Source organism: Lepisosteus platostomus, unplaced genomic scaffold (assembly GCF_059453375.1).
Source record: "Lepisosteus platostomus isolate fLepPlt1 unplaced genomic scaffold, fLepPlt1.hap1 Scaffold_66_H1, whole genome shotgun sequence".
In the NCBI taxonomy this organism is placed as follows: Eukaryota; Metazoa; Chordata; class Actinopteri; order Semionotiformes; family Lepisosteidae; genus Lepisosteus; species Lepisosteus platostomus.
The window spans coordinates 98,248-118,497 of NW_028291680.1; the positions used below are offsets into that span (position 1 = coordinate 98,248).

At 42.2% G+C, this 20,250-nt stretch overlaps 1 protein-coding gene and 3 non-coding genes across 4 annotated transcripts; 1 reads left to right on the forward strand and 3 right to left on the reverse strand.

Annotated features, from left to right (window-relative positions):
* Positions 1 to 12,421: 12,421 nt before the first annotated feature.
* On the reverse strand, positions 12,422 to 12,495 carry trnan-guu (transfer RNA asparagine (anticodon GUU)). Its single transcript has one exon. It is a non-coding gene; the product is annotated as a tRNA-Asn (tRNA).
* Positions 12,496 to 15,144: 2,649 nt separating this feature from the next.
* Positions 15,145 to 15,232, reverse strand: trnay-gua (transfer RNA tyrosine (anticodon GUA)). The gene is given in 2 exon segments: positions 15,145 to 15,180; positions 15,196 to 15,232. It is a non-coding gene; the product is annotated as a tRNA-Tyr (tRNA).
* A 777-nt stretch (positions 15,233 to 16,009) lies between these two features.
* On the forward strand, positions 16,010 to 16,321 carry LOC148632093 (histone H4-like). The gene has a single exon (XM_088623903.1). The coding sequence runs from the start codon at positions 16,010 to 16,012 to the stop codon at positions 16,319 to 16,321; it is 312 nt and encodes a 103-aa protein (XP_088480029.1).
* Positions 16,322 to 16,627: 306 nt separating this feature from the next.
* On the reverse strand, positions 16,628 to 16,683 carry LOC148632094 (U7 small nuclear RNA). The gene has a single exon (XR_015934476.1). It is a non-coding gene; the product is annotated as a U7 small nuclear RNA (small nuclear RNA).
* Positions 16,684 to 20,250: the final 3,567 nt, after the last annotated feature.

Sequence of the window (20,250 nt, forward strand, 5' to 3'; positions counted from 1 at the left end):
CTCATAAAAGAGATTGATTTAGGAACATAAACATATTACCGTATGCAAACTGTACTGTATACAGTATGTATATGTATATTTAATGTCTTAAATATGTGCCCGTTTAAGTATTGAATATGGAATTTTACCACTGAAGGGAAATCTTAGTGCCTGAGCATAAAAAGAATAGGAGCATACTGCAACGCGTGTGAAGGCCATAAACGATATTAATTTTGGAACTTAAACATACAGTATATGGCTGGTCTCGGTACTTTAAAGAAAACATACACACCAGTATTCCATTTCTCCCTAAAAATTTTAAGCATCGAAGTCTTTAACTAACGTGATACCGGAGTCAACAAGCATACTTTTAGAATTTGATTAAAAGGGAATATAATATAGAATCGCGTATCTCAAGAAATTAATAACGATATGATTATATTCGTGTACTGCGACAGGGCTGTGTAGGGCTGTTTCGCCTCTCTCTTCATGCGACTTCCCTTGTAGCCCACTGGTCTACGTGCCCGATTACCAACTCACGGGTTGTATGTTCAAATCCAGCTGGTGCTGGACTTTTCTTTTAACAAACATTTCTTCGAAAAAATAGAATAGCAATATTATGGACAATCAATTGACTTTTATATTTCAAAATATCACAACATGATTGATTCTAAGTCATTTTTGATAACAATGAATAGTCACCTTCTTCCCTTCTGACAACAGTCCCTGCTTCTGCTTCCTGCTTCTGTTGTGTGTGTGTAATAGAGTAAATTTTTATAGAGAAATGGAGGCTGGACAGTATGCGTTACAATATAAACATTTAGATTGATTTAAATCGTGTTTTGATTTAAATCGCAAATGCATGTTTAATTATATGTGTTTTTTTAATCATAATCAGACTAATGCAACATAAATTGATACAGTATGATACAGTACAATCGTTTTTATTTTTCAAATACGTTTTAGAAAAGTGTAATCTATACCTGCCCAGACTGTACGCCTTCCTATACCCCGCCCTGACCACTTTCACTCCTGTCCTGCTCTTCCCCGCGCACCCCAGCCGGGCACTCTTCGGCCTCTGCCCGGGACGAATGTATATTTTGATCTTTACACCCGGCGTGGCACCGAGGGAGCGTCTACATTTATAACTTAGTTTTTAAAATTAGTCAAGCAATATGAAGCATCTCCTTTTACTTTTTAGTCCCTTAAATACATTGAGCACAGCTTTCTCACCACTTAAGATTACTTTTTGATACCATCCTTACACAAAGCAGGAACTTTCCGATGACATACAGTACAAGTGGAAAGATTACAGATTTTAATCCTCTTTAATTTTGTTACGTTATACGTTTTAGGAACATTTCATCTAAACAAACACCACAAAACTATTCTCGATTGTATTTCTGAATGTTATGTTACATCTACAGTAGTTCACTGCTTTAAATACATCGAATTAAGAAAGCTAGATGTAGCACTTTAGATCTTTTTTTCTGAACCAGGGAAAATCTGATCATGTTTCTCTATAACAATAATAAAAAACATTATTTTACATATCACCTTTAAAAGTGGCATCTCAAAGCAAAAAAGTAGATGGTAAAAACAGTTAAAAGGGACCAAAGTAAATACCAGACAAACGCAAACACGTTTTTAATAGAAATGCTTTTATTCATTCAGCAGAGAGTGAGAGGGACATCCAGCAGAGAGAGACACACACACAGGTTCCATTGACAAACGTAATTGTTTTTTTACATTCCTCTTGTCTAACAGGAATGTTTTGTTTGTGGACAGACTGTTAGACGAGAGGAAAAGAGCACCTCCTTCTACGAAGCATTTAGTTGATCCGATCACGAATTATTTTCCAGTCACACAAAGTAAGGGTTGAGAATCTCCGATTCACCATGCTACTAATGGTTTCCCGGAGATTGCAAGGCAAGGCACTTTTGCCTCTGGACCCATCGAAATTTACAGACGTGGTCCACCCCCAGTAAATTTCAAAAGTCACAAGATTTCGAAACATGAGGGCGGCGTAGCGGTCGGCTCTTGCTTTCCCGTCTATGCCGATGCACTGCAAGTACAACCCCCCCTCCATCTCCTGAGTGATGGGTAGCAGTTGGACATCTGGGAGAATTATTCGTCCCACTGGCTTCTGTGAATTCCGCTGTGCTTCCTGGGGGGAGATAGACGGGGGGGACAGCATCAACCAATTCCCATGCGGTGGTGAACGGAGAGGCCGGGATGGAGTGTCCTGAGGCGGTGTGTGCTCTGCGGGGGGCAGAGCTTCCGCCAGGCATTGCAATCTGCGCGGCGGGGAGAGGCACTTTTCGGGAGACAGCTGCTCAACTGTTTGACTGCTGGAACATACTGTCTCCTTCCTCTCCATTTTCAGGAGTGTCTCTAGCCTCCCAGTCCTCCCCAGTAATGCATCGTACTGCTCCCGCTGCTGCCGAAATGTCTCCACACAGATGCTGCTTCTACAGGTTGGCACCCTGGCCAGTGGCCGAGAGCAGAGACCCACGGCCTGTGGCAAAATAACATAATTCATGTAAGAAATAAAGTCACACAGTAGTATTCATCAGTCGCGGAACAGAAGTCAAAATAAACTTTTCTTTTTTACTGTCCTGGTGGTAGATCATTTCGCCCGTGCCGTGTTTTCTTGAAGAACAGGCTACGAAGAAATAATTATAATTGAATTTAAAATTCAAAACGGCAATAATACCTTGTAATATACGCTGTAATCACGTATTTCAGATGAAGTCTGCTGTATTTGCTTACCCTTCGCTCTTTGGAAGCTGGGGCGGCAGAAGCACCCCGTCTCTTCCCGTAAAAGGTCTTGGTCTCCATACTGTACTGTGGTCGCTGTAGTGCAGGTTCGCAGTTTTTTTTGTGATGGGAGCTCACCCAATCCCTTTGTGTATTTATGCTATATTCACATGTACGGCTAGAATGTTCATTGTCTTCCAATGAAAGGCGGGTGCCTCTTGCCGAAGTCGGGAGACATTAGAGGCTTGCCACACCCGGACTGTTAAACCAACGCATTAGCACGTCAAACCCCATTGAGGAGCCGGGCGCAATAATTGTTTTGTCCCTTGATTTACTGATCTGCATTAATCATGGAAATCGAGTTCCTGCTCTTTGCAGACGACCTGGTCCCGCTGTCGCCCACAGAACAGAGGCTGCGCCAGAACCTGGCGCTGCTGGAGCAGCACTGTCAGACCTGGGCGCCAACAGTCAATCTGGACAAGACCAGAGTTATGGTTTTCCAGAAAAAAAGCGAGAACTCAGGGAAACAGGTACAAATTCACACTTAACAACACATTAACACCTAACAACGGGAGCAGGGACGAATAAGGCCAGTACCCACTATTGTTAAACATACAGAAAAGATTATTAAAGTATTGAATATTAGTATTGGCTTTAGTATTAGCCATACAGAAAATTAAAGTGCCCCTTTTCCATTCAGCAGGTGCCTGAGCCGCTGTGTCTTATCTTCTGACAGTCACCGTTGTGAATGTCTGTAGAGTGTATCTTATTTTTAGTACTAAAATAAATACTTAGTACTTTAGTACTAAGTACTAAAATACTAGTACCGAGGGAGCGTCTGCATTTATAATTTCGTTTTTAAAATTAGTCAAGCAATATGAAGCATCTCCTTTTACTTTTAAGTCCCTTAAATACATTGACCACAGCTACTCACCACTTAAGATTGCTTTTTGATACCATCCTTACACAAAGCAGAAACTTTCCGATGACATACAGTACAAGTGGAAAGATTACAGATTTTAATCCTCTTTAATTTTGTTACGTTATACGTTTTAGGAACGTTTCATCTAAACAAACACCACAAAACTATTCTCGATTGTATTTCTGAATGTTATGTTACACCTACAGTAGTTCACTGCTTTAAATACATCGAATTAAGAAAGTTATGTGTAGGACTTTAGATCTTTTTTTCTGAAGCAAGGAAAATCTAATCATGTTTCTCTATAACAATAATAAAAAACTTTATTTTACATATCACCTTTAAAAGTGGCATCTCAAAGCAATACAGTAGATCGAAAAACAGTTAAAAGGGACCAAAGTAAATACCAGACAAACACAAACGCGTTTTTAATAAAATGCTTTTATTCATTCAGCAGAGAGTGAGAGGGACATCCAGCAGAGAGAGACACACACACCGTTTTCCATTGACAAAATTGTTTTTTTTCAATTCCTCTTGTCAAACAGGAATGTTTTGTTTGTGGACAGAGTGTTAGACCAGAGGAAAAGAGCGCCTCCTTCTACGAATGCATTTTGTTGATCCGATCACTAATTCTTTTCCAGTCGCACAAAGTAAGGGTTGTAAAGCGCGAAGTAAAGCGCTGATTCTTATGGAATGTGTTCCGCCGGGGATTCAAAAAAATTATTTGACAAAATTTGTTTTTTTTCAATTCCTCTTGTCTAACAGGAATGTTTTGTTTGTGGACAGATTGTCCACAAACGTGAGACTGTCTTTCTCAGACTTACATTCCCAAATGTCCCCCGCCCCGGTCAACAATCCTAGGAAGAACACGAAACAGCCTGTTAATAAAATTTTTACAATTTTGTTCGGTCAGTTCTTCCTCCCAGAATTTATAGATTGCATCGATCAGTTCCTGCTTTGTGACGGGCTTAGCAGTTTTCCGAACGTAGTCTTTGAACGAATGCCAAACCATCTCTATCGGATTTAGATCTGGGGATTCGGCTGGAGTTTTCACACATTTCACTCCTTCTGCTCTGAGCCTCGCCCATGCTGCTGTGTGTTTCGGATCGTTGTCTTGAAAGAGACGGTGCCTTGATCCAAACTGCTCCCTGATATGTGGGGCAGCATGCTGTGGGACCACGACTTCCTCGAAGAATACACGGTCCATAATTCCTTCGAAAATAAGAAGTGGTCCCGGGCCTCTTCTAGATATACCCCGCAGACGTGAACCTTCAGTGGATGTTTGGGTTTTGGCTTGTCCACATATCTCCCCATTTTTGAAAACTGTTCCAGAGACACTGTTGTTTCGTTGGTGAAAAGTACATCCTGAAATGCCCCCCCCTGTTCAATCCATTGGAGCGCTTGCTTAAGTCTTTCCTCTTTGTTTTTTAGCCTTATCATGGGTCATGTGTTGGTTTTTCTGTATCTCCATCCAAGCCTCCTTTGTACTCTTCTTATCGATGTCGGGCTAATATTCGCACCGAGGTCAGCCCATAGCCGTCTTTGGACTTGCATCGCCGGTAGCTCATCATTTTCATCGGTCAGTTTGTTGATAGCTCGCACAATAGGACTTGAAAAAAAAGAGATCAGCAGTTAGCTTTAAAAATAATGTGCGTAGTTGTATTTACATGCAAGAAAGGTATTTTTAGAAATTTATTTACCTTTGAATCATCCTCGGTTTAGATTCTCTTTGCCTCCTCTCCCCTTTATAATGCCGTCTCACTGTGCTTTCAGAAACGAAGATGTCCATCGAAGCCAACTGCTGTACATTGTCCCGTGTTGACTTCCCGTTTCTTTTCATCTTCATTATTTGGTGTGAGAGAGTCTTCGTGATTTTGGTCATTGTCCGTCTCCTTACCAAAGCGATACAGTGGTGCAGCTTGAATTCTGTACCTATATACTGTATGGTATGGTACAGATAAAACTTACACCATACCGATGAGCTAATGCCAGGTAAAGACACTCCTATTTTATTTAAAACACAATACGCCAGGAAATGTGTCTGATGCATTAGCAAGTTAAAACAATTGGGTTCGAAAACCTGGGTGTAACACCATTTCCTTTTTCTGATCACTCGCTTTCTGGATACACATCTCACCTGTCCTGTTCTTTGTTTTCCTGGTTTGCTGATTATGCCTGCTGCGGTCCACTCCTACCCTCACACCTAAAGAATACCATTTTAAATTTCTTGGCACAGTTCATTAACCATTGTATGTGCTGTCTGTGCCCAAAATGCAATTTAAAAAAAGTCAAAAACCGCGCTCAAAATGCAATTTAGAGCTTTCTGGCAAGAGGAGACACCCAAATCAATGTAACATGCCACAGTTTGTGCATGAACAGGGTTATACTGCCTATTCCCTTTGATACCCGATTAAAAAAAAAATAAAAAATAAAAATAAATATAAAAAAAAATAAAAAATGTTTTGAATCCCTGGTGGAACCGGGCATCCATATGAATCAAGTAACAGGTTTATTCCATGCTGAAAAAAAAAAGAAAAAGTTATAAATGCAGACGCTCCCTCGGTGCCGCGCCGGGTGTAAATATCAAAATATACATTCGTCCCGGGCCGAGGCCGAAGAGCACCCGGCTGGGGTGCGCGGGGAAGAGCAGGACAGGAGTGAAAGGCGAGGTTAAGGAAGGTGTACAGCCTGGGCAGGTATAGATTACACTTTTCTAAAACGTACTTGAAAAATAAAAACGATTACAACCTAATCCTTCCACGTTTGATCCCAAAATCCCAAGAGATATAAATCTAAACGAGTAGAAAGCTATGCTGAAAGTTTATTAAGATACTTAGAAGACAAAGATACTGTATCAATTTATGTTGCATTAGCCTGATTATGATAAAAAAACACATAATTAAACACACGTTTGCGATTTAAATCAAAACATGATTTAAATCAATATAAATGTGTATATTGTAACGCATACTGTCCAGCCTCCATTTCTCTATAAAAATTTACTCTATTACACACACACAATTGAAGCAGGAAGCAGAAGCAGGGACCGTTGTCAGAAGGGAAGAAGGTGACTATTCATTGTTATCAAAAATGACTTAGAATCGATCATGTTGTGATATTTTGAAATAAAAAAGTCAATTGATTGTCCATACTATCGCTATTCTATTATTTCGAAGAAATGTTTGTTAAAAGAAATGTCCAGCACCAGCTGGATTTGAACACACAACCCGTGAGTTGGTAATCGGGCACATAGACCAGTAGGCTATAAGGGAAGTCACATGAAGAGAGAGGCGAAACAGCCCTATGCAGCTCTGTCGCAGTACACGAATATAATCATATCGTTATTCAATTTTTTAGATACGCGATTCCATATTATATTAGCAGAAAAGCTTAAAACTACCACTTTTTCACACGCTATTTCACATGCTAGTTAAATACTTGGATGCTTAAAATCGTCAGGGAGAAATGGAATACCGGTGTGTATTTTTCCTTTAAAGTACCGATTCCTGGAATCTGACTGGCTGACACCCTTCTGAAGTGATTCCATAAAATCTGGTATACGGAAAAGAAAGCGTTGATACATACAAGTATCTTTTAATACAGTCTTTGCTGTGCTCTTGAGGATCCTTGTGATATTTTGAGCTCTAGTTGAATGATAAGTGTCGCATTTTAAATCATTTTCGTAGTTAGAAATTATGAAACGCCATGTTAAAAGCAAGGGAGTTTTTAAGCCCGTTGAAGTAAAACAAAATGCCTGACAAAGTATGGCTTGGACAGATTCCAAGTGCTTGTACAAATGTGCTAAAGAAATTATGCTTTGAGTATACAGCTTGTCCAAAGTCATTCATTATTAATATTATTAGTAATATCTTCGGTAAAGGCTTTGATGCATATATATTTCTGATAAAGGTAGGTTGTGTACTTTTGTCCAACTGACCAATCTTGCTTTCATAAAATAGACCAACATTTTAATGACTGATGATTAATATGCTGTAATACACAGTTTAAAATTAAAAGCTCAAATGCTGTACATGAGAGGAAAATGCTCCCCCTGGCGGTTTTACAAGGTGACGCCGGATAGTTTCCGGCAATGACGTCAAATGACGCGATTAACCGCGTGATACTGCGTGACACCGCGACACGCCCACCGGGGTATGCCGCGAAATACCCCACCCATTTTGAATGGCTGCATCTGTACTCTTCTCTTTACCGCACGTATGGAGTTTGCGTGAGTGATGAGTAACGAGCTCGATCAGACCCAATCTACTGCTTTCATCCAAAACAGCCCTTTATTTGGCTTTAAACTCCACCTGTTACCCCTCACACTCAATGTTTTAGAAAAAGGGTTTTAATTTAAGCTTTGCCCAGCAGTGTTTGAGCAGAGAGAAGAAATAGAAGCGCCATTCGCGCCAGTTTAGCATAGTAACCACTAACTCCAATAATCCACTAATAATAATAATTATTATTATAAAAGCGAAAGAATCCCAGCTTCTGCATAAAAAAAACACAAAATTTAAATTTTAAAGTTTTTATTGATACACAAGCGATAACAACTTACACTATTAAGTTCTACATAAAATTAAATAAGATACAAAAGCAAAGAATAAAAACACTAGACAATTTTTGTGCAAGGCAAGAGGCATCACAAAAAAAGTTCCCAACATGACCTGCTAAAACATGACTTGTGATCCATCACCATTTGATTGCAACAAGCTTGGACCATAATGTAAACTTCCAGACCCTATCAGTCTCTTTCTCCCCAAATCTTCTCCGGTGGATCAAAATGTAGTCTCTCAAATAAGACAGCCTTCTGTATCACTGACAGAGGTGGAGTTTTTTCCATTCTATATACCAATGTAGTTCTAGTCTTCCATAAAGCTTCCCTTAGGCAACAGATGACCTGCCAGGCTTTTCTTTCTTCCGATTTCGATAGCTTCTCAAGTCCATATCCATAGAGCACTACCTGGGGGTCACTTATACCGCAAGCCAGAAAGCACCTTATCCAGCTGTTAGCCAATGTCCACACCTCTTTTGCGATGCCACAGTCCCACAGGACGTGCCGGATGGATTCTTCTTGTCCGCATCCTTCCACTGGACACCTTGATGTCTTCCCCATGCCTCTCGAATACATCACAGCCCTCGTTGGTAAAACTTCATGTGCAATCAACCAGCACATGTCTCTGTGTCTGTTCAACAAAACTGTGTGGCCAACCCTTTTCCAAACATGGCTGGGATCCCCAGCCACAAGGCCACGAATATGACATACTGCACCTCTACCCTGCACAACAAGTTCCAACCTTCTTGCACTTGTCAACACATCCAGGGCCTCATTTTCCAAATTCCATTCCCTTAAAAATTTCTTTATGATAAAATATGAATATGGGAGGTTAAAAGCAACAGGTGCTGTTAAAGGGACCTCTAAAACTTTCAATGTCCTTAAATAAAAACCACACAAAAAGCGAGACGTAAAGGATACTTTCCCCCTGTTCCCTACCGCTAAAGACAAATGTAATGATACATATTTGTACATTAGGAAAGTGAACAGTTCAGGCATTCCTTTTCCACCCATTTCCACCTTTTTTTCTACAACCACCCTCTTTACTCTCTCCCATTTTGACCTCCAGAATTGTGATTCCCACATTTTCCTCTTCACTCCAGTTTCCATATTGCATCAGCACACATTTATTTTTATTCAGCTTGGCCCCTGATGCGCCGCAAAACTGGGTTGTCACCTCCAAGCTATTTCTGACTCCCTTATAATCTGTACAAAAAACATTTACATCGTCCATGTATAGTACAGTTCTCACCTCTTGGGCCCCACTCCCAGGGATTTTAATGCGTTCAATCCCATTCTCCATTCTTAAGGCTTGTGCCAGTGGTTCTATGCAGCAAACAAAAAGGAGTGGGGATAACGGACAGCCTTGGCGAACACCGCAATTCACATTAACCACATTTGACATGCTTCCATTAATCATTATTCTACTTCCTATACCCTTATATAATAACCTTACCCAAGTGAGGAACCTGGTTGAAAGCCCCATCTTTGGTAGTACTCTAAACATATACTCATGAGAGATACGATCGTAAGCTTTCTCAAAATCCAAGTTTAAGACCGCTAATCCAATATTCCTCTCTCTCGCATAACCTATGGTATCTCTAATCAGTATTAGGCTGTCCGTGATCCTCCTCCCTGCCACACCACAAGCTTGATCTGGATGAATGACTTCACTCAGGACAGATTTTAATCGAAGCGTTAAACACTTGGAAAGCAGTTTAAGATCACAATTCAATAAAGTTATCGGTCGCCAATTTGCCAGGTCTGTGCGATCATTCTATTTGAATAGTAAGATCACAACTCCCGTCTTAAAGCTGTCCGGCAGTTCTTCTAAAAACTCAAATTCTTTAAAAATGGTTAAAAGATCCAATGCTAAATTATCCCAAAAGGCCCTGTAAAACCCAATGGGTAGACCATCCAACCCTGGAGTTTTACCCGTTTTGAAGGTCTTCAAACTTTCCATTAACTCTTCTACAGAAAGGCCTTTTGATAACACGGTATCATCTTTTACACTCTTTGGAATGACTTGCACAAATGTTTCTAAAAAAATCCTTAGACACTTCTTTCTTTCCAAACAACTCCCCATAGAAATCCTCAGCTACAGTCAACATGTCTTCCATACAAGTTTGCAAAACCCCCTCTCGTCCCTTCAATGCTGACATTAGTCCCCTCCCTGCAACCCTTTTCTTGAAAAAGAATCTCTTTCACTTTGCTTTGAAACATGATTTTTTTAATCTTTTCTCTAGAGAGATTTAAAAGCTCATTCTTTAATTCTTTGATTTCCTCACTGAAGTCCCACCCCGCTTCTAATAACTTAACATACCTCTGCAATCTCTTTTGGAATCCGTTTTCAACCCTTCGTATCCTAGCCTGTTTTCTCCTCCCCATCTCTATGAAGAATGCTTTTGTACGCTCCTTCACCTCCTCCCACCACTGTGCTCTTGTGCCAAACAGGTCATACAAAGACTGCCATTCCTTATATCTTTCCCTGAACCTGCTCCTCACTTCCTCATCCTCCAGAAGTGAAATATTCAGCTTCCACACACCCTTCCCCACAGTAACAACCGTTGGAATAGCAAGTGTACATGACAGTAAACAATGGTCAGAGAAAAAAACAGGGGTTAAGCCTGCAGTTGTGCAAGTAAAATCACGTATCAAAACAAAATCTATGCGTGAGGCTTGGGTCCCATTAGACTTGTGCCATGTGAAACCTGCCATCCCCTGACTATGAAGTTTGAGGGCATCTTTCAGTTTAAAATCTTTACATACCGTTAACATACCGTTTGCAATAATATTGATGATTTATCAAATTGGACCTGTCTCTCACCCCTCATTCTGCCTTCTCTTTCTAAAAGAGAATTTAAATCCCCAGCTAAAACCAGTGGTTCCCATCCCAATAAATATTCTCTCAATTCCTGGTGTGAGACACAAAGGTGTGAGACACAATGTAACAAATTATGAAAATCATGAAGTATAAGAAAATTATTTTTAATATGACCCTCTGAACATGGCATGTGAGGATTTATAGTCAACAAAATAGCACCCCTTCTGCTGAATTACTTTTTCCCTCCTTCCTCGTTACCAAAACATCTTAGTATTCCGACACTAAGGTAAGAGAGACAAAATCACTCATCACGAACATTTGTAATTACAAAACTTCACTGTTGCATTTCTGTGTTGTGACATGCTGAACATGGCATGTTAAAGTATATAGAAAACCTAGATCAGAGCAGGTTAAATGTAATTCATAGTGATTTATATTTTTTTAATTCTTTCTAAATGAAAAAATATGTTTTTCAGTGAATATGACACTTCAGTATTACATAAAATATGCTTCAATGCCAAAATAAATAATAATGGAAAAAATACCCACAGTGGACATTCATAGTGCGATTATAGGAATGTTATATATCAGGTGAGTAGCTGTGTCAGCATGCGTAGGCTGCAAAGGAAAAATTAAAGGATTATTACATGCTGAAAAGAGAAGAAAGGAAACAACGTGTTGGCCGTGGAGCCTTCTTCAGGTGTGAGCAAGACAGGACAGTAAGAAAAGATAATTTTCTTTTTATCTTTGCTTACTGCAGTTTATCTTTGATGACAACATCAAAGACATTAGGAAGTTTTATGGCTAACAGCTCCACATCAACTTCCTTTTATAACTAACCTCATCAGATCCCTCAACTCCCAACTCTTCCAATTTCTCACTTCAGAGAAAGATAAAAAACTCAATTATCCTCTTCAGAGAAAAACCATCAACACCCCTACCACCTCCACCAATCCTAACCTCGTTTTTACTATACCCTTTGACCTTTCCCTTTCACGCCTTTGCATCCTCAGCTAACATATTTTAAAATTACAATAGACTGTATAGTATTTATGTTTAAAATTAAGGTAAATATGTCAAAATATCAAAATCCAACTGCACAGTGCTATTGTAAGAATGCTTGTCAAGTTCTCAAACAAACCTGCATTGTATTTTTAAAATATTTCAGCAGAGGATTCAACTGGAGTATAAATGAAGATTCGACGATAATTTCTTTTGACTGAATATGGTTTTCTGGGGAGTTGCAATGTTGGGCATTATTGGACATTTCCAGGTGACCCTGACACGTGTTAAACACTCGCATTTCCTGCAAATATTAAAATGGTTATGGTTTCGCTGAGAAATCCAATGGACTGAAGACAACGTTTACATCGCAAAAGAACCCCGTCTCTGGGTGGACTCGAACCACCAACCTTTCGGTTAACTGCCGAACGCGCTAACCGATTGCGCCACAGAGACTGATTGGTAAGGTCATTTCTCGAATCACAAGTTTTCGGTTAAAAAAAAAATCTCTTCCCGTTTATTTTGCCAGCCTGTAATATTTCTTCTGCACTGATAACCAATAATTGAATTTCATTTTTCGCAAGCTGTGTGAATTTCATCAAAAACAAGTTTTCCAGAAAGGAAATGAACACATGCAATTAACGAAATCAAGCCCTTTGTGATTGCCCGAAATGATACGTTCTGTACCACAAGATAGGAAGAAAGACACGGCTGGGATTTGAATCTCGGTTCTTTTGTTTAATAGAGAAGCGCTTTAACCAACTAGGCTACGGTGACAGGACGACCTTCACCTTTTACAGCCGCTTGGACACACCGCTACTGACATCTGCGTTCAGTAAGCGCTGAACCTGCGCTCAGAGCAAATTGCCTCTTTTACATAGCAGCCCCGACACTGAGAAACGAAGAGAACTGACTTTTATCTGCCATTTTCATGTCCAATGCGTTTGACATCTCCCAAGGGCGACAGAGTTCTTTTGCGACACTATTTCTTCTTCTTTTTTATTTCTGTACGCTTTGATAAAAAACGAGAAATCGTGCAACGGAAAAATGTCTTTTTTTTCATAGAGAAAACATAATCACAAATGCGACCTACCTGGGCTGCTGTTTCTGGTTAATAATTATTATTGCGAGGAAAAAAAAAACAGCTCCTTGCATTAAGAGCAAGAGCAACCAACGCGCTCTCTTGTTGAATTGGGTTTTTTCCGTGGTGCTCTTCCTCAGATGCGAAGTTATTTGGCGAGCAAGGACCTCTGAGAAGGAGCCTGAATCCGTTAAGAACTCTGAAATTCTAATATCGCACTACCGTCTTGTGTACAGAGATCTGCTTCTTCCTTTTTGAGTGTTTTGGTGTTTAAGAGCACACTTCCTACCTCGAATGTTAGTTTCAGGAGATGTGTTACCAGATCACAGATCATCTTGAGAAGATTTGGGGATGCACTGGCTCAGTTATTTAAAGGAACCTATACCACCAACGCACTTCTGAGAAGCACCTGCACATTTTCGCAATCCTCTCTCTCACCTACAAAGTTATGAAGACACAGACGACCAACAAAAACTAATTTGATTCACTCAATTATTTGTCCATCTCTAAAGCCTGTGTGTATTGACAAGGCAATTCAAAAGCACATATTAAATAAGAACACGATCCTTCTTGTTACCATTCATGTGGTTGGAGCGTTGTTTCGCCCTTTAACATTCTTCTACAATATTTACAAAAGGGCTTTATCACTGGAGTTGTGTGCATCAGTCCATGAACATCAACTGTACTGCTGTACAATGTACAATGACGGGGACGCTAAACTGTAAACAGGTGCCGTCCTTCGGCTGAGACGTAAAACCGAGGTCCTGACTCTCTGTGATCATTCAGGAGAATGGTGGTGGTGGAGGGGAGTCCCCATTACCTGTAAAGCGCATTGAGTGGAGTATCCAGAACAGTGCTATATAAGTGTAAGCAATAATGATGATGATTATTATTATTATGTAAAATGCAATAAAAAATAAAACAAAATATCAAACTTTGATTCAAAATAGATTAATATAAAACTGATAAAGCTAATGCTTTTTCAGGGCAATATCTACTTTTTTTTTTAAAAAGCAAAGTCTGTCGCGACTGAAAGTTAGAGAAGGTATACCAGCGGGTGCCTTCATATCGTGAGCGTCAGTCTAGCCCGTAGCTGCGAGAAGGTTAAAAGCGCACAAGTGATTTATCTTTCGTCAAAGTAACTGCCGGAGCAGTAAGATGCAGAGCACAATCCAGCAGCTGTAGACGATGTTCTGGGAAGAGCTAATTCTGTTTTCAGCACAGGGAGTGAGAATGAGCTCAGCCCGGCTCCCAGCAGAATCTATCCTGGTTTGGTTACAGTGAGTCTGAGGCTCTTTGGATCGTAACGTAAAAAAAACAATTGCTCACATCGTGTGACTTCCACGACAGGAAGGAAAGATATCACTTTAAAAAATCAGAACTGAAGATTTGGATCCGGGGCCTCATACTTATAAAATTATTAAAATAATAATTATCAAAATATCAGATTGTGTTTCTGCAAAATTTCGTGCACAGTACGCCATTTTTATCTATAACAGTCACAACGAGGGCTTTACACGCAATCTGGGGTATTTTCCCCTTTTATATTTTTGCCACTTTATATCGAACCTGTTATACTCCCAGAAGTGCACAGTAGCTTGTACTTAATAAAAATGTACAATTCACCGCTGGTATAAACAGATGTGTGCCGTGTTTGCCTTTGCAAGCATTTGTTTAAAAAATAAGTTCACAATACGATAAAAACACAGAAAGCACAAACTTTATAATACAACGATACAAAATCAATACCAAATCATTATGCCAATTAAGTAACTATCCTTTGAAAACAGAGAACACCTTTATATCTACAAAAAACTTGACATTTGTATGTATTTTTGAATTACAAAGCAGACAGTGTAGTCCCTTAATTCAAAGATCAGATCTTGGCCAAAAAAAGACAATCAGACGTGGGCTGAATTCGGAACAGGAGCCTTTGCTTAGTCGATTATTGAGCTTTTGATCAATGTCTGAATAAAAAAGATTCGCTTTTTTAACTCTTTGATTAAATTACATGAAAAGCACCTTCCTTCGAGCCGGAATCGAACCAGCGACCTAAGGATTCCCTGTTGACCCCACTACAGTCCTCCGCTCTACCAACTGAGCTATCGAAGGGATGCTGTGGCATTGCTCTCTGGCACATACTGCCCAATGAAGTAAAATGTGAAATGGGTGATTTAAATCCCACTTCGACATCAAGTTTCCAACTCGTTTCCTTAGTCTCGTTTCCGAGTTCCTTAACTCGTTCCTAATTTACCTTGAATTTAAGCCACGAACCAGGATTCTACAGTATAAACTTCCAGGGATATTACAAAATGTTTGATGGGGCATCAATCATTCCAGGTGGAAATTGATTCCTTTTTTTTCTCGAGGGATCATATTAAACATTTCATTAGTATCGAGAGGAGGATCACCAGTAGACACAAAACAAACAGTTTCTTTCTGTCTTTATTAGAAAGTAGCGTTTGTGCTACATTAATAATATTTTCGTGGAAATAAAGAAGTTGTAAATTTTAAAAATTTATATTTGAATCGAAATGTGGTTTTGAGTTAAATATTAGCATGTTCATGTAATTAGTTTGTGTTTGTCATTACTATATATATTGCCATGTTACTAGAATTTGTAACTGAAGTTTACTAGTTGTGTTTTTTATGATGATTAGATATTTGAATACTATATTGTATATAATGTATAATTTGAACTACATATTGTTCAGGTGTGAATAATTGTATATTTTAAGAATACGTTTCTAAAACAAATCATTGGCTTTATTTACTAGTTTCTACACCTATAAAAATCTTTCTTTGATGTATAATAGACATCAAAGAAAGATGTCTATTATACATCAAAGATGAGCAGTGTGTGTCGTGTTCACAGCTGATAACTAGAAGATGTCTGGAAGAGGCAAAGGCGGAAAGGGACTCGGGAAAGGAGGCGCTAAGCGTCACCGTAAGGTTCTCCGTGACAACATCCAGGGAATCACCAAGCCCGCCATCCGCCGCCTGGCTCGCCGTGGGGGAGTGAAGCGGATCTCCGGGCTGATCTACGAGGAGACCCGCGGGGTGCTGAAGGTGTTCCTGGAGAACGTCATCCGCGACGCCGTCACCTACAACGAGCACGCCAAGAGGAAGACCGTCATTGCCATGGACGTGGTGTACGCGCTGAAGCGCCAGGGCCGCACCCTGTACGGCTTCGGAGGCTAAACAGGAGAGGAGCTTCACTACCGGACCCCGACGTATAAACCCAAGTGACCCAGTGACATTTGTCACTGCTGAGGTTGCTTTATGGGTCTATTTTCTATACCGTGCTGATCAATTGGAAATCAAATTGCAAAAAAGACCCGTTCCCACACCTAAGGTCAAATATTAGGAATCAAAACTGCTAGAGTGTATGGAAGCACACAGCTTTATCAAGATTTCCAAGTGCAAGATCTTTTTATTCATAAAAGACCCTATTTATGTTGTATGAGAAATATTAATATTAATACAGAATCTTTTTTCACCAAATAAATGGGCTTCCTGACTTCAGAAAGCCTTCTAGACAAATACTAAAAGAGCAAAAATTCAATTTGGTAAATGAAATGAAAACACATACCCTACCAAACCTTGAGTACAGGCCATTCAGGATGATAATACAAAACCATTTATAATTCAACAAATAAAACCTGTCAACTGGTAATCACCACTTATCATAAAAAAATAAGTAGCAATACACAGTAGGGGACTCTTGGGTGCAAGTTAAATCCATGCAAGAAGGGGGTTTAGTGTTATATTTCCAAATCAGATATGCAAATGAGAGATCTGCCCCAGCCACTCCCAAAGCTCCCTTGGTCTGGAATGGAGCTGCTCCCCTCTTCTAGTTATTCACACTGGAGTTAGGTTACATATTAGCACATTTCATCTAACAGTTGCTGCAGAAACAAAAACGTAAACAAATGACCTGGAATGTGACCACACCTATTAGAATGTAGTTCAACAGATAACTTGTAAACCTTGTCATAAGATTTTTTTTGTTCTACAAAATATACTTTATTCCGCAAAAAAAAAACATCTCAAAAGGAACATCTCACACATATTAGCACTCCATGTAATAAAAAACAACGGCGGAACGGAGATTGATTGTTCATTATCAATCTTTGCAAGTGGGGGCGGATTTGCGCAATTAAGAGAGTCCCTCCAAACCTACCACTTGCTATTGTCCTTTAATCCCTGTATAGGGCCCAAAGTCCTTTCCAGCGCTCCCTCGCCGTGGGGTAACCCCATTTGGTGACGTGGTGCTTCGTCTTCCTCCTGAGGTCCGCCAGGATCCTCTCCTCCAGCTCCCTCGCCCCCCACTTTATGTTGTGCCGGATGAGAGTGTTCCTCGCCTTCCACAGTCCTTGTTTTGTGAGGGACAGCAGCAGCCCCCGCAGGTCCTGTGTCCCCTTGTCCAGTCCGGTGGGTGCCAGCCCCCAGCAGAATGTACTGGTAACTGAGCACTGCATCCGTTCCCAGGAGTTGCATAATGTTGTCCATTCTGCCCCACACCGCCTTGGCGAAGAGGCAGCTCCAGAACACGTGCTCCTGAGTCTCCTCGACAAAACACGCGTACCGGGGGCAATGCGGATTCCTGGAGATCGAGTGTCTGTAGAGGACCTTTCTGGTAGCCAGTCTCTTGTGTACAGCCATCCAGTTGAGGTCCTTCAGTTGGTTTCCAAGTTCTTTGGGCTGCGTCCTTTCCCAGACTTGTCTTTGTACAAGTCTCTGTGGTTGGTGCAGAGCTCTGGCTGTCTCGTGGCCTCGTACCTCCTGCTCCACTTGACAGCGCGGATGTAGAACTTCGGTCGCCTTCTGCCTTGGGCCCAGTGTTTGACCACTGGACCAAGTGCCTCATTGGGACGGAGAGCCACAGCCTGACAAAGTACTCGTACTTGTGGCCGATGGGCTCCCGCTGCGCCCGACAGAAGTTGCAGAAAAAGATGCAGTCGAGTTTCAGGGGGAAATGTGGGACATCTCGACCCCCTTTCTCGATCGGCTGACACATCCGGTTTCTCGTGATGTACTCGTACTTGCCGCCCCAGACGAAGCCAAAGATCATCCCTTGCAGCTCTCGTCTGAGTCTGGCCAGCAGCGGGTACACCGCAGACCCAGCATCGCATTCACCTTGGCGATCCTCTCGGTCCGGTTGATGGTCTCGTTGTCCTAGCTCTTGAAGGAAACCCCCAGTATTTTGAGAGGCTCCGTGCAGAGCTCGAGACCCTCCGGCTCCGTCGTCCTGTGCTTTCAGGGCCCGGAGAACTTCAGTTTGCTCTTTCGGCGGTTGAGCTTCGACCCCAAGGCTCTGGAGTATTGCTCCATGACCTGCAGGGCTCTTCTTAGCCCCCTGTCCGACCTCAGGAACAGCATCGTGTCGTCAGCGTGCTGGGAGATCTTCAGGGCTTCCCCCGCACCTCCCGGTATCTCCAGGCGGTTGATGACAGGGTCCCGTCTCACCGCCTCTGCTAGGGGCTCTGTGAAAAGAACATAGAGAAGGGGTGAAAGGGAGCAGCCTTGTCATACTCCGGATTCCTGGGGAATGAAATCCCCCAGGTTTCCTTTCACGTTGACTCTGCTGCCTATGTCAGAGTACAGTATATTAATCCAGTGGCTGAAACTCTCTCCGAAACCGAAGCGTTCCAGCACCCTAAACAGATAGCTATGGTTCACTCTGTCGAAGGCTTTCTCCTGGTCCAGTCATGGGCATATTCCGGTCCTCGCCCCAGGCGCTGGTGTCTCTGGTCAGCTGGAGGTTCCAGCTGACGGATCGCCCTTCCACCCACACGTCTGGTTGCTGTGGATGATGTGGGGAAGGGCGGTTCTCAGTCTGGCGGTCAGAAGCTTGGACGGGATCTTTACGTCCATGCAGAGCATCGTGATCGGCCTCCAGTTTTTGAGGTCGTCGGCATCTCCTCCCTTAAAGAGCTGGGAGGTGATGCCCTTCCTCATGGTGTTTCCGAGTTTCCCCCGCGGAAGATCTCCTGCACCACTTCCACCAGATCTGCCGCCAGGGTGTCCCAGAAGCATGTGTAGAATTCCTTGGGGAGTCCATCCGGTCCCGGCACCTTGCCATTCTCCATGGACAAGAGCGCAGCCTTCAGCTCCTCGGCCGTGATTGGACCCTCCAAGTCCTCCCTCACCTCCTCTGGTACTCGTGCCTTCAGCCCCTCCAGAAAAGCATCACCTGCCTTCACCTCTGTCTGCTTTTCTGAAAAGAGCTCCTTGTAGAAAGTGGTGGTCGCTTCTACCTTGTCACTCTCGTCCAGCACTTCCTCTCCATCTCCCCGTCTCAGGCTGTAGATCACCCTCTTTTTCTGGGCTTCTCGGACCTGATTGAAGAAATAAGAGGAATAGGTTTTATTATTTTCATAATGCTCCCTTTGTGCCTTGACCAGGAAAGCCTTGGCTTTCTTGGTGTGCAGCTTGCGGATCCTTTCCTTCAGGTCCCATGCCCAGGCTGAATTGAAGGCTCCTCCCCTGTTAGCCAAGCTGTACTCCTCCTCTAGTTGTTTCGGGAGTTGCGCAGCTTCCTTCCTCTCCCTGGCCACCTTCCGTCTGCAGTACGTCTGCGCCAGCGTTCGGGTCCTGTCCTTCATGAACTCCCACCATTCCACCACGGAGCTGTAGCCATCCTTCATGTCGACCCAGCTTGCGTAGTCTTTACTGAACAGTGCCCTGAAGTCGTCTTCCTCCAATATCTCCCGGTTCAGCTTCCAATACCGACGACCGAATGCCGGCAGGTTGGTGTTAGCCACCACTGTCACGCACTCATGGTCGGAATACCACTCCGGGGACACCGTCGCCGACTCCAGGGAGCAGGTCGTGTGCAGAAAGATGTAGTCCAAGGCGGCTGCACACTCCCCGGGAGTTTTTCCCGTCGTTAGGGCGGCACCGTCTGAAACCGTCTACCAGGGAGAACTGCTTGAGTAGCGACTCCAGCTCTGCTGAGCTAGCGTCGCTCCCCTTCTCCCGGTCGACGTTGAAGTCCCCGCCAAGCACCACCTGTCTGTTGGTGGTGCAGCAGCTGGCCAGGTCAGCAAACACTTCCTTCCGGAGAGAGGGTTCCATCGGAGCATAGACGTTAATTGCTCTCAATTTCTGCCCCCTCCAGTCGATGT

Excerpts from the sequence above, each read along its gene's own strand:
- LOC148632093 (XM_088623903.1), top strand. The coding sequence starts at position 16,010 with ATGTCTGGAAGAGGCAAAGGCGGAAAGGGACTCGGGAAAGGAGGCGCT.